A 14378-nucleotide genomic window follows, 5' to 3' on the forward strand; every position below is an offset into this window, starting at 1 on the left:
CAGCACGAAGCACTGCAGTCCACTGCGATGTTTCGTACGAACAGCAAGGTGGCTAGAAATATGGCTTCTTTCTTCGGAAAACATCTGATTTATCCCTCGTCTGGCGTTCCTAAATCCATGGCTGATCTTCGGAGATACGAGGGATTTTTTCCCAACATGAGTGGAGCAACGTATGATCCCATTTCCCTGATGAACGAAGAGAAGAATCTTAGCCGTGAGCCGAACAGTAGCTTTTCTTCAGATTCCACAACTCCATCCCACGATGATGACATCTTTTCGAACGCTACCTTTACGTTTTCAAGGTATTTTTTAAATGTTCATGACATGGAAATTGCATGTTTTGGTCCGACAAAACTGTTGCTGGTTTAGTCGAGCTGTTTACTTGTGTATTTCTATTCTCAAGTATAAACTTGCGACTTGCTTGTCCAAATTCTTAAATATTTGTTTCTTTCCAGCAGTTTGTCTCGACTAGGAAAGCTAGAATTTTTTTTGAGATAACGATTTTAGTTAGTTTTCCACAGCTACTAGAAATATAAACATCCAGTAATATCAACAAGTGCTTTTTCGTGTGTGAGAACTTTTCATTTCTCACCGAGAAAAGCCAAATTGGAATCATTGTGACTAGATGATTTGCATTTGAAAGCATGGAGCAGCGAAACCAAGCGTTCTTTTCTTCTCGCGACAATAAGTGATAATTGCAAGACTTGCAAAAATTTGTGATCATATGTGCAAGGTGAAAAATCAGCTTTTGCATTTGGTTTCCCAGTTTCACCAACGCCAACCGGTCTTGTTTATTTTTGCTGTCAATTTTATCAAAGTTTGTTGTCAATCAGTTTGATATGAATGAAATTATTAAATTAACTCAAAGTTGTAAACGCCACTATCTAATTTGCTGCACAGCCACATATTAGCAAATTCTTCAGCCACCTGTTTTGAAGGATTATTTTGCGCTTGTACCAATGTACTTGTTTTGCACCCTCAGCAGTGGTGATGACAGCACAGGATCGAGTCAAACATCCAATGACGTTTATAATGAAGGTGAGCAAGCAGTGTTGCTGAAGACTCCAAAGAAGAATCTAGGGAAGCGAGTGAGTCCAAGAAAACCTCTCAAGCCCGTGAAAAGCGTAAATCCTTGGGATCCAAGCTTCAAAGGCGTCACTCTTCACATGAAAACGACGCTAAAGAAAGGTAAAAGGGGCCTAAAAACTCGATCCGAGGCGCAACTGGTGATCGATTGTTGCTTTACTTCCAAGAAGAAACGTCGCTGCTCAAATCCAGAGTTCGATTGCAAGACATCGAGAAGAAGGCTTGCTTCGCCAGGGCTTAATCCTTCAGTTTTCAAGCTGCAAAACTCTCCGGAGTCGTTGTTTAATGACAGAAGCCCACTGGACGTGGATTTGGGAACTGCGCCTATCCAAGTCGAGAAGGAATGCGCATCCTGCGGAACTTTCAAGACACCTCTGTGGCGTGATGCGGAGGATGGCACGCATTTGTGTAATGCCTGTGGAATCAGATACAAAAAGTACAGGATCCGTTGTGTCCGTTGCTGGTATATTCCTAAAAAGGAGGAAAAAGCTTTACCCTGCTGTACTAGCTGCGGGCATACCTACAAAATTACTCTTAGTCGCAAAGGAAACCCATTTAGTTGTAGTGAGTAACAAAATCTTTCCCTGTTTGGTTTTAGTCCGCTCACTGTAACGGTTTTGAGTGTTTTACAAAACATTAACATGGTAGCAGTGGAACATGGCGATGGCTTCAACATGGTAACGAAACTATGTACTGTCAGATTTCAGTTGGTGTGAAAATCTGATACCCTCAACCACAGTTCTGTGTTCGGTTTACTTGTATCAACTCTTGTGTTTTAGTGTTTTAGTGTCGCCAAACGAATACTTAGTATAGAACGAAGTTTTGAAGATGTTAGGAAGCAACCAAAGCTTTATGCTAAGAATAATAAGATTTCCTCTTGCACAGAACAAAAGTTTTGTTTATGTTTTGTAGGGTTTTTCCAGGCATAATTTCCATAATCTGCGTAATCTGATGTGGTGCCATTTGAAACTTCCTGTCGGTCACGATGTACAATTACTGCTTAAACAGTTTAAATAACTAACCTATTAGTTTGTCTCTAAAGAAACTTCATTTTACGTGTTTCTAGTTTTTGCAAGGTCATTTCCATTTTATTTACTTTCTAATTTCATAACATGGCTTCACAGTTTACTATATTTCTTTGCCTCATCAACAAGGTTGTAAGTAAATTTAGGTTTTAGGCTTTAAATCAGAGATCAGATAATTTTTGTTCAGACTTCCTTTTTGAAAATTTATTAAAATTTTCAAAATATTATTATTGTATCTACAAGCCAAACTTGGAGGTGTTTTTTTCTAGTCTATATTAGTGGCAGATTATCAGTGTTCCTTTGTGAAAAATTTAAAGGAATATAATTTGCAAAAAAAAACTTTTTTGTGGCGAAAAAAGTTATACTTAGCTTGTCACAATCCTTGATGTTTGCTAATTTTAACTTTTAGTTAATACAGTGCAAGTTGTTTTATGGATGTCTCTCTGACAACACATGCCACAATTTAAAATTCTTCAGCATAATTTTGATAGTGCTTTTAGCGAAACTAAATTTGGTTCATAAGTTCCTGAACAATTTAGCAAGGAGTGAGAGGTTTTTGAGTTTGTGTTCTCATTTTCCATTGCCTTTCTACTAATTGCATTGTCATCAATTGTATATTTTTCCTCAGAGTGCAATATTTCACCTTCACTGAAAATTTAAATTATCTTAGAGGGGCTTTCGGCACTTTCAGGATGTAGAGTCAGAATTGAGGCTGTTTGTTTACCTTATTTATTAGTTGTGTATAGAATCCTGAGAGGTGCCATATGCATGTACAAGCCAGTCGATCTGCCTCAATGTATTAAGTTCCTGTCCTACTTAATAATATATTAGACTAACCTAGGAAGTTAAAAGTTAGTTGTATCATGTATATCTGTTAACAGGTGGGCGTAAAGTACTTTCAAACCAGGTTACTCTTGTAAATAGTATATGAAGGTATGTATTAAACTATTAATTACCTCATGTTCCCAGTTATCATGACAAGGACAAAATCAGCAGCATATTGTGGGTTTTAAGGGTACTTCACTCTATACCTCTAAGGGGCTATGTTTGCAAAAAAAACTAATGAACAAGCAAAAACAAAAAACAAACAAAAAAAACAATTTCAGATAGATAAAAAAGTTCACTATTTGATTGAACATATTCAAAAACGAATAAAATCTTAAAACGTGTGTAAGTTGTGGAAAAAAAATTTTTTTCATAAATTTACATAATCCAAAAAGTGATATAACCAGCCAAAGGTTTTCAAAACCTGTAGCAATTGATTGCCTTTTGTTATCTCTTTTTCCTGTTTGATCTTTTATTTTAAACATGTTAAATTTTCAATACCCATTAAGTAAGAAAAAGTTACCAAATTCAGAGTATAGCACGCAATCCAAAAAAAAAACAGCACTTGAAACAAAAATAAACAGCCAACAAAAACACCGCTAAAAACGATAGTCAGAGTCATTGCACGCAAGTGACCTGGAATACTCTGGTCAGAAAATTCTCTTCCACAAATGTACACCGTTCCAAAATGTATTTTACAAAATGAACACTACGAACATCGTAGCGTCAATTTTCTTTTTGCCAACACCTTTTTTAATTTTCGTGGCCCATTGTCCCGAGGGTTTTTTCAGGCGTGGCGGAAATACATCAGGATAAGGTATTAAAATAAGTCGGAGATTTTGCAGTTCTCATTCTTCGTTCAAGGAAGGAGAGCTTTTATTAGCTCTTGAAATGTTCGGTGCTGATTGATATCAAACACACCTTTTCTTCGTGAAACTGTATGCTAATCAAGCAAACTGTAGACAATGATGTCTTCAAAGATTCTTCTAAACAAAAATCCGCGCCCCGTCGTTTCCGACTTTGTTTTTCGCTTGAAAATACGAGCTTCCAGTAAACAGATAAACCTGCAAAATTTTGCGGTTTAAAAATCGCTTTTTTAACCTGTTTGCAGCTGTCATGAGTTGTTATAATTCATGCCCATGCCATTTCGAATAAGTCCACGTGCTCGAGGCAACGCCCCTTGCGCCCACGGTGTGTTGAAACTAATAAATGACTCGATCATTCTGACAAATTTTCGTAAGAAGTTTGGGAGAACTCGAAGAAGCTATGGAAACACTCACCTACGGCTTGTGGTCAGACAGCATTTCTCGTTCTCCAAAACGTCCAATCCCGTCTCTATTTAACAATTACTTTATGAGCTTGAGATTTCTATGAGGTGATCATGATAGTTGTTCTCTGTAACATTTTCAATAACAGAGAAGATGAAAAAATCCTTTACAAGAATTGAAGAAATGGCGTCTCCGTCTGGAATTCCATCCCACTTTCAGTGAAATTACTAATTAAATCTAAACAACGAAATAAAATAAAGGAACTACTCCTCGATGTGTTACAATGTGTAGATGACTATATTGAAGTCTTCCAACTGATACAAAAATTATCAATAATATTATTTTCTAGTCGCTCATGTATTCGCACATTACACCGTTAATTTGTTTTCGGTTACCTGTAGTTTTTCCTATTGTGAAAATCTAATCTAATCTGCTAGGCGTTCAAAACGTTTTATAAATCCTCCTCACAGATACCTCGAAAACGCAAAGAAGTGGCCGTCATTTTTTTAACAAGCGCACACTGCTACGCTACTCACTATCTGTCACAAAATAGCGAGTAAGTAGCGGAGCCACTCAGAGAACAGCATTCGTGATAGAACGCTAGTAGATTTATACTAATTAACAATTAGACCCGAGGCCCTTGGGGGCGAAGGGTCTAATTGTTTTAGTATCACCCAACTAGTCGGACAGAAAAGGCAATAATAAAGTTAGCAAATTCAAGTTGAAGAAATATTTATTTGGGAGTAAAACGAAAGAAAGCGTCGCGCTCGATTGGGCCAAAATGCAGGATTTGCATTAGTCCACTAGTTGGGTGATACTAATCTGTTTTAGTATCACCCAACTAGTGGACTAATGCAAATCCTGCATTCTAATTGACTACGCTACTAGAGGACTGTTAGTAATAGTCCTCGAGTAGCGAAATTGGCCCAATCGAGCGTGACGCTTTCTTTCGTTTTATTCCCAAATAAATATTTCTTCAACTTGCATTTAAATGCGTGTACCTTAGTGCTAAGGGAGGCGCGGTGGCCTCATGGTTAGTGCGCTCGTCTCTCTCGAGCCCTGGCTGGGGACATTGTGTTGTGTTCTTGGGCAAGACACTTGACTCTCACAGTGCCTCTCTCCACCCAGGTGTCACTGACTGTACATACGGAGTTTTGATTTCAACAAATAGCCTAAAACTGTTCAGTTATATTTATAGAAAACTAATATTTACGAATTTTTCAGCCCGCTACAAACCGCATTGAGCTGACTGTTAATAAAAGCCTTCTGTTTAATGGGACTACCACGATATCGATATCAGCAAGGAAATGAAATCATGCGTATACCATCACAAATCACGGAATTAAATGGTTATTTAGGTACCAGTATAATTATAAAGTCAAAAAGTTTCAGTACAAAGGCTTGTCATGATCGATTTGGAACATACAGTCGAACCTCCGATATGGCACCTTCGATATCAACCGATCGGTATAAAACGCAGATTGCGGACTGGAGACTGGGGTAAAATGCAGACTGCAGACTACAGATGACAGAATTTCTAATTATATATATAAGTATATATCGACGGTGTTATTTCCATTATCGATTTCTAACCGGAAACAAGGTTATTCGGGCTAATCGTAGTGAAAGTTTGCAATGCTCCGGTTAGCCTGAATATCACTCAGGTTGGCTTAAATAACGCTTCGGTTTGCCTGTTTACGGTTAGCTCTCAATGATGGAAACGGTAACACGATTCAGTTAAAAAGTCTACAGTCTGCATTTTACCCCAGTCCGCAGTACTTATTTTACACTGACCGGATATCGACTGTTCCATCCGCAACTGACCTTCTCTTCGTGATACTATGCCAACTGGAAAACCTTTTTAAACTTAGCAAACTACTGTGCAGCCCCTTAGTTCGGGTAACGGATCTTGATTACCTCGAGAAGATTTTCATAACTATTATTTTCCTCAGTAAGAAAACGGCGGACAAAGACTTTAACAATTAGACCCTTCGCCCTCAAGGGCCACGGGTCAACAACCCATTCGGCTTCGCCTCAAGGGCTATTGACCCGTAGCCCTTTCGAGATACGGGTCTACTTGTTAAATAGATATATAGTGAGCAGCGTAGCCAGTCAGAGAACGCCATTCGTGATAGAAAGCTAGAAGATTTTTACTAATGACAGATAATTCTACTAAAACTCTACAGAAACATGGAGAATGTTTCCCATTATTTCTCAAACATGACTTCCTACAGGGCCTAGTACGTTCAGAAATGAATCAAACTTGTCTGAAAATCCTTTAATTAGTGGATGATAGTCTTTGCATTGCCTTGTCTTATTCCAGGGTTGTTTTAATCTTACATTGTGGAAACGGTAGCAGACTTCTGACATCAACCCGGGCATATGGTATGGAAACAAATCACAAAATGGAGAATATCTTTGAAAACTATTAGCTACGTGACTGTTTGCACATTCTGAAAAGTTTAGCCTAAATTTTTCAAATTCGCCGTTTGTAATCCGCGTTAATCTTCTCTATCCTTAACCATCCTTGTTCCTTCAGTTTATGGTTTATTATTATCTCTTGAGTGGTTTTCTATCTTAGATAACTATTATTTTTCAGGTTTTCTTCAATTTTAAGGTTATTTCGTACGTCGCCAAAATACCGTGACTGAGCTCCTTTAAAATACATACAACTTTGCACAGATATTGTCTTAAAGTAAGGTAACGAGGAAAGTTTCATGGATTTTGACAAGCCTCTGAGGATAAATGAAGACGTGACTTTCCAGAAAAGGAATTCTATTGTAATACCCTTTTGTACATTCAACAGTAAATGTTAGAAGAATTACAGGCAATGAAATAAATAATATGTACAGAAGTGATGCTTAAAAAAAATTTGCAACCTGTCTTGCAAGGTGATACAAACTCTACAACCGCAAAAAGGTCGTGAAAGTCTTCAACGTATTTGACCTTGGCAAATGTTCTCATCTGTGTAAATACATGTAGAATCTCTTCGACTTTCTAATTTTTCCTATTCTATTGTGTGGCCAATGTTTGCAGCATATTGTTAGTAATCGGCCAATGTCGTGGACTCATGTAGTTTTCTGGTCTCGATCCGTCTCCGGAGTCTGGTAAAGCGACAAGTTCATTCACTTCTTGGTCTGCATCTAACGGGTGAGGGAGAACTCGTTTCTTTGTTCCGATTACAGATAAAAGCTGTAGTTCCATTGGCCCAAGGCGAGGCGAGTCCTGCAACGAAATTTGATCAACATGCAACTTCAGTTTAATCTAAAGGCCACAAATTTTTTGTTGAAAGTATATATTGTTAGACAATTATGTTCTAGAAATTAACAGTACATTATTAAGAAAACAGGTTATCAGAACAAAGAAAACCAAATGAAGGCAAACTCAAAATCCAGATCTCTTCGACTCTCCTGGAGCTCCTGTTTTTTTTATTTTATAGATGCTGTCATAGATGGCATATCTTGAAAAATATAGACTAAAATTTTCAGCTTTGATGATTGTAATCTTCCTCAGTCTGTCCAAACCAGGCTTAACAAATTGTGGTCTGTTTTAATTGTTTTTTGTTATTTCAGCTTTGATCTTACTAAGCTACTCCTTGGAGGTTCTCGTCAATTTAAAGGCCACTTCTTTCAGTGATTCCAACTTGAAACTGTGATGTAGTTTACATTACTGACAGTACACCCAGTGTGTAGAGTAGAAGTGATGCTGTACCTCAAAGTCATCTTCCCCAGGAAGGAAGTAATTATCAAGCAGATCATCAGGCTTTTCGTGTTGTTCTGCTAGCACTCCATGTGCCTCAATCAGCTCTTCTTCAAAATCATCTTCAACATTGCCTTCATCTGAACTCTCATCATCATCTATACAACTCAGATAAAACTTCCTGAAAAGAAACGTTCAGATTATTCAAAGCCCACCAATGTATAAAACCTTCTGCACCAGAATTTGCAGCAGCCATGATACTCCTTGGTGGAGAACAATGTTTCTTGCCAAAGAACACAAACTGGTTTGGTTTAATTCTCAATTTACAGACTGAGGGAAATGAAGAGAGGGGGGTGTCTTGCATAAGAACACAACACAATGACCCTGCCCCTATGCACTTATGTCCAGGATTGAACGCTAATGAGATGCATGCTCCTTATAATGAGAAGCACCACAAAGTGTCATTTTCATATTTGAAATTATTATGTGTGTTTTGGTGGCTTTCTTACAAATGAGGAGGACACATTGTGATGCTTATCATAAAGAGCACGCATCCCATCAGCGTGCATTCCTGGACATATCTGTCTTATCTTGGAGTGTACAATGTCTATTATCTTCCCAGACTAACCATAAAAACCATCAGAATTTAGCTTGGGCAAAAAGGTCCAAGCTATTATAGGGGTATGTAATCATCCAAGATGGATAACAAAATACTGACCTGGTGAACTTGAGGTCTTCAACTTTACAGTCAAACATTTCACTCATAATTTCCAAGTTTCTCTTTTCTAAGTCTTCTACACTTTCTGTGAGGTCAGCATGGCCTTCACGATGAATAGAGACCTGAAACAAAAATAAGCATTTCCAAAGTAGTTCTTACTGTGTGTCAGAATTGGCTTTTTCTGACTGGAGTTTTTGTTAAGCCTCTATCAGTGTGCTAATTAATCATCACTACAGGTAGGACAGATACTTAAACCAAAAGAATATGCATGGTAAACAATAACAAATCAATGAATATGAGTTTTAATATCATAATGTTACGTCTGAATTTACAGACATAACATCCCACGTGTTAAAACACTTGCCATCTCTGTTTTGAACAACCAACAAAAGTCTCTGAATACTAACATGTTAGGAAAGCAGTAATTGCTGCAAGGATAGAAAAAGGTGTCAAATTCATCATTTATACTGCTGCCACTTTGCAAACTTATCTCTGTCATCAGTCATGTGATGTTATTTAGGGCTTTTTTTACACACTGGGTTGTTAGACAATGTTATTTGGTGTACCTACTCACACAATACTTCCCCCACTATAAGAAGGATGAAACATTGTGGCAACAAAATTTTAGCTTAGTAGCAGTAGAATCTCCATGATACTGTACCTCTTTTTTGAGCCATCTGTTGTCCAGAATTTCACCACAGCTATCCTTGTCCAAGTTATTGGTGGCTTTCTGGGAATACAAATTTTTCAAATAGTTTTTTTTCAAAACAAAAGCTAATAAAAATATATTATTTAATTAATACAAAATGTTACTCTATAAAGCCTACTAAGCATTTACTATCAAATAAAATGAATTTAAAATGAAATTCTTAAAGTTAATAAGTCAAGTAAAATGTTCAATTAAACATAGCATGCTAACATTGTTTGTAATTTCTTGTCAGATAATTTTTTTAGGGGGAGGCATGGTGTTATACTGTACACATGGAATCAATGAAGAGAAGAAAAGCAAGGGTTTTTTGGCTGTACCTCATTTGCTATGTCCTTCTGTTTTGATATTGTTGATTCAGTATAAGTTTCGATTTCATCTCTAGCTATCTTCAAGCTTCTTTCTAAATGAGCTGTAAGTGGTAAACAGTGTCAGAAAAGAAAATAACATATTTATTAAAATTACTAAAACAGTAGCTGCAAATACACACAAGACCTCCGCCCTTTAACATCTACAAAATTATAATTATAACTAGTGACAACAATTCTCCTGGGATTCAGGGGCAATACAGTACTCACTGATCACACTTAAGAATTTTATCCTTTGACGTGTTTCTTAGTTCTATTGACACACAACTGTAGATCTTATAAGTGCAGACTGATCCAAAAATTCCAATAATTAAAATATAATGAAAAGGAATGCCAATGAGGAGCAAGAGGGGTTGGAATAAACGAACACTGTCAGGAAATTACCAAATTATCTTCGGTTATTTGTTATAAATGCATGCCATTTTAAATTAATACTTACTGACAGAATTTGGTGTTGCTTTTATGTAGCCCTTTGATGTTGACATATAAAATAATTATTTTTACTGGTGTCCATTTGTTTTCCTACAGCACCAGCTGAGAGAATTCTAATAATTTATGGACATATCAAACAATAAGAAAAGCAGCATTTGGCATTTCTTTCCTTCACTCTGACCTGCGTGTTCTAAAATTAAGCTGCCAAATAGTCACTCCTTACCTGCAATGTCATCATGGGAATCCTGCATTTCTTTCAGATCTTGTTTTAGTATTACTATTTGCTTTGCATGTTCCTCAGCACCTCTGTCCTAACATTACAAGAAATATGCAAAAAGGAACAACAAATTAATTTTCTTGGTCAAGATTTATTCAAAAGTGCTAACTAAAAGTGTACATGACTGTATAAATTTGTATGATTACACTGTCTTATCTGTATAAATGAAATGGTCTCTGGGGCCGATACAGGATTTTAGAGAAGGAGTTCGAGAGCATCCTCCCTCGGAAAATTTTCAAAATTGAGGTCCTTGGAAAAGGGATAATTTCCAGCATTCTGAGGCCAAGTCAGTTATTTGCCTTTATTCACAAAACATGGTCAGTAGTTTCATTCCATTTAGGATCAAATGCATTTTTTCATATTAATTTTTTACAAGTCCTATGACATTTTGCCTAGCTGTTTTAATTTAGGGGGTTCGACTGGTCCCCCCAAATCCCCTAGGTCCGCCCCAGGATCTCTTCACTGGTCGGGTATTGACCTACAGTAGGTAGAATACAAAAATTTGACGCTTTACGTTCATGAGTTTATTAGTGCATGATTTAGTAAAAGCTAGCAAATGTGGACTATTCAAAACTTTAAGAGGCTGATTTTTTATTAGTGTGTGGTTCTAGCAATAGCCTACATGGAAAAATTAGTGCATTGAACTCCAGACTGAGTAATGCTGGGGATACCTCTGTGATGGACTAGTTAGCAACCTGACTAGGTGGAGCTGAAATACCCTTACTTGATCACTTCATGCTGCAGAATAGACACAGTTCAAGGCTATTATTTAGTATTATTAATAATACTGTACCCGATACTCTTCAAGCTTCTTTATATTTCTTCTCACATCTGCTATTTCAGCTTCCTTCTTTTCAATTTGATCATTGAGTACTAGAGATGAAAACCATTAATAAAAACCTTTAAACCAGAATTTGTTCTTAGCTACCTTATACCTTATTCAAATGTTAAATTATACATGTTATTGTAAACATTATTATATCAAATAATATAGATAATATTTACCAATAATTTTTGATTGTGCAATTTGATTCAAGTAATTGCAAATGGAAATGAGAAGATCAAACTCAAATATAAATTATTTAAATCAGTTTACACATTGTAAGATTTATGTTATTAGAGTATAAGAATCATCATTTTTAAGAACATTAATTTAATTTGTTTGCTTAGCCACTTATTTCAATCTAATGTTGTGGGAACTCAAGGAAATGGCTAGTATCCTTTTCAGTACACATTTCCTATGCAGTAAAATAAATAAATAAATAAATAACTTACAATAATTTCCAATGTGGAAAAAAAAAATTATTTCAGTGTACCTTGAACTTCAGCTTCTTCAGCCTTCATTGTATCAAACTTTCCCAGCAGTGCAACCTCGACTTGTTCATGTCCCACCTCAGCTGTTTTCTCAACTTCCTTGTCTTTCTCCTTTACTTGCTTTAACAAAGTTTTGATGTGTAGAAGCTGCTCTTCCTTCAGTCTTTGGTTCTTTAAAATTATTGAAAGAGACAATAAATACAATGGAAAAAGGATTACATTTTACAGTTAACTGGAGTCCTAGAATTATTGAGACTTAAGTTCTTAAAACTTTGCTGTTTCTCATAAATATTTGACAATAATCTATGATAAACAAGTGGACATGTGGTGGCCTCACGGTTAGTGTGGTCGCCTCCAGATCGAGCAGTTGACCTTGTTCAAGCCCTGGCCTGGACACATTGTGTTGTGTTCTTGGGAAAAATGCTTTACTCTTGCAGTGGCTCTCTCCACCCAGGTGCATCTTAAAAAAAATCCCTTAGATGGAGGAGGTATGAATATTTTCTAGAACTACACATTGGATGTTAGAACCCTTCTTGCTGACAAAATAGCTAAAACTAACTAGATCATTCTATACCCTAACTGGCTACAGGAAAGCAGAGACAGAGATTTGTCCAGGTCAACCCACCAAACATTGTCAGCCTCCCAACCCCCTAAAAAAATTATGGCAAAGTGTCACGTGCCAGGGGGAGGGGGACCGCTTGCCCCTCTAGTATACATTTCTTTATAACAATTGGCTAGACTATGAGTAGTCCCTCTTTCGCTTAGTCCGTCGTGTGTGACGCGAAAGAAAACCGCGAGAAAAAAATGGCCGCACGAAATCCTGGAGGCGAGGAGCATGTGAAAGGAGGGACTACCGCCTAAGCCCAAGAGTTTGAATTATGCGTTTCTCTCACAACGCAAAAATATGATTGGCTTATGTTAGGAGCGTTGACAATGTGTTGTCAACATTCGAGATACCTGTGACGTCTCACAGGAATGTTTTGGAACCAGAGCAAATCGAAGCGTTGGAATCGTGCTTCGCAAGCCGTGATGTTCTTGCGAATCTGCCAACAGGCGATTTGGAAAGATTTAAATTTATCCAGTGTTTTGTTTGGCAAAGCTTTCTGCCTCCAACCCGACTGCGAGCATGTTAGTGATTTCGCCGCTCAACAGCATCGTCTAAGTCAGCGAATATAAATTCACTCAGCTTGGCCTTTCTGCCGTCCATTTGAAAGATTGAACCGGACTCTCACTTGACACCGGACATTCACCTGAAATTTTCCGCTGCTATCAGCAAACATTTCACCGCAGTTGGATGATCTCCTATGTATAATGTATAATGTAAATTTTCGGTTGAAACTCTGTTGAAATTTTTGCAATAAATTTTAGACGTAGCAAAAATCGTTACAAGAGGCCTCATTCGTCGTCTTCTTTTTAAAACTTCTTGGACAGTTTCGCTGAACGAATACTGAACGAAGATATACTTCTCACGGCATATGTTTTTGCCTGGCTACTTGAAGAGTGGAGTAGAGCAATTTTATTCAGATCTCCCAGAGGACGTCAAGATGAGAAATCCTACACCAAAAAATCACTCGGCCGTGAAAGGGCAAACTCCTGGGCTTAGGCAGTAGTCCCTCCTTTCGTGCGCTCCTAACCCCCAGGATTTTGCGCGGCCATTTTTTTCTGGCGAATTTCTTTTGCGTCACGCACGACGGACTAAGCGAAAGAGGGACTACTCGTAGTCTAACAATTGGCAAATTTGGCATCCCATATTTCCATGCATTTGCATTGTCAGATTCTTACGAAACTTTGCAAGTTTATTAAATTCAGCATGATAAATTGATCTACGGGTTTTTTTTCTTTGTTTATGAAAAATATGAAAAACTGTACTTTGAGATATTTGTATGAAATTATGGAAGTGGTTCATATATCCCTTACCCTGTCTTTAAGTCTTTCATTCTTTTCCTTGAGGGATTGCAAATCATACATTAGATCATCAAAATTCCTTTGTTTTACTTCTATCCTGTAATTTAAACACAAAAATAATTGCATTACTTTCTGCAAGCACATATGGGTCACTGACCCTCCATATGCCTTTTGTCAATAAAGGAATATAACTTGATTACTGTAAATACTTAAAACATAGCTGAGCATGTTATTACAGCCAGATTTAAGCTTGTGTTGTTAAGATTCAGGAAATCTATAAAAAGCTCTTAGAGCTTGATTAATTTTTTAAACAGCATGGTGTTTGTTGCTTAGCAATTTATTTATATGAGGATAAATAAATCCACCTCTACAAAGAACTGTTTTGCAAATACCGTCCCCAAAAATGTGCAAAGGATTCCCAAATAAAACCAAAAGCAAGATAGAGTAATTCGTCGCAGTCTACCAACTATGAAAGTGAACTCACTGAAAAGCAACGATGGCTTCTTCTACCGTCAGCTTGGGCTCCTTCGACGCGCCACTTTTCTTTCCTTTCTTTTTCTTTCCAGAAGCTTTCTTCTTTCCAGATTTCTTTTTAGGAGGCATATTTAAGTATTTTCAATGTAAATGGGGGTAGAAATGCGTTTCCCCGGGTTGTAAGTTGTGCATTTTCCCCACTCAAATTACTGTAACTACCTCTTACAGCAAAATGACAACATTGGCGCTGAAGTTGATCGCCAGGAGTCTGGTTCTAGTTG

The 14378-nt window shown here is 37.2% G+C and overlaps 2 protein-coding genes across 2 annotated transcripts; one reads left to right on the top strand and one right to left on the bottom strand.

Moving 5' to 3' along the window:
* On the top strand, nucleotides 1-3211 carry LOC110049360 (uncharacterized). The gene is made up of 2 exons (XM_089279505.1): nucleotides 1-302; nucleotides 983-3211. The coding sequence occupies exons 1-2, from the start codon at nucleotides 28-30 to the stop codon at nucleotides 1656-1658; spliced, it is 951 nt and encodes a 316-aa protein (XP_089135631.1). The 5' UTR covers nucleotides 1-27; the 3' UTR covers nucleotides 1659-3211.
* Nucleotides 3212-6333: 3122 nt separating this feature from the next.
* Nucleotides 6334-14376, bottom strand: LOC110049369 (coiled-coil domain-containing protein 83-like). Its single transcript, XM_020755159.2, has 10 exons — nucleotides 14108-14376; nucleotides 13636-13720; nucleotides 11721-11889; nucleotides 11198-11277; nucleotides 10351-10438; nucleotides 9648-9739; nucleotides 9283-9351; nucleotides 8622-8743; nucleotides 7916-8084; nucleotides 6334-7429 (listed from the first exon to the last, which is right to left on the bottom strand). The coding sequence occupies exons 1-10, from the start codon at nucleotides 14224-14226 to the stop codon at nucleotides 7217-7219; spliced, it is 1206 nt and encodes a 401-aa protein (XP_020610818.2). The 5' UTR covers nucleotides 14227-14376; the 3' UTR covers nucleotides 6334-7216.
* Between the last annotated feature and the right edge of the window lie 2 nt (nucleotides 14377-14378).

Source organism: Orbicella faveolata, unplaced genomic scaffold, assembly GCF_042242905.1.
Source record: "Orbicella faveolata isolate gen_17 unplaced genomic scaffold, um_ofav_v1 contig_12, whole genome shotgun sequence".
NCBI lineage: Eukaryota > Metazoa > Cnidaria > Anthozoa > Scleractinia > Merulinidae > Orbicella > Orbicella faveolata.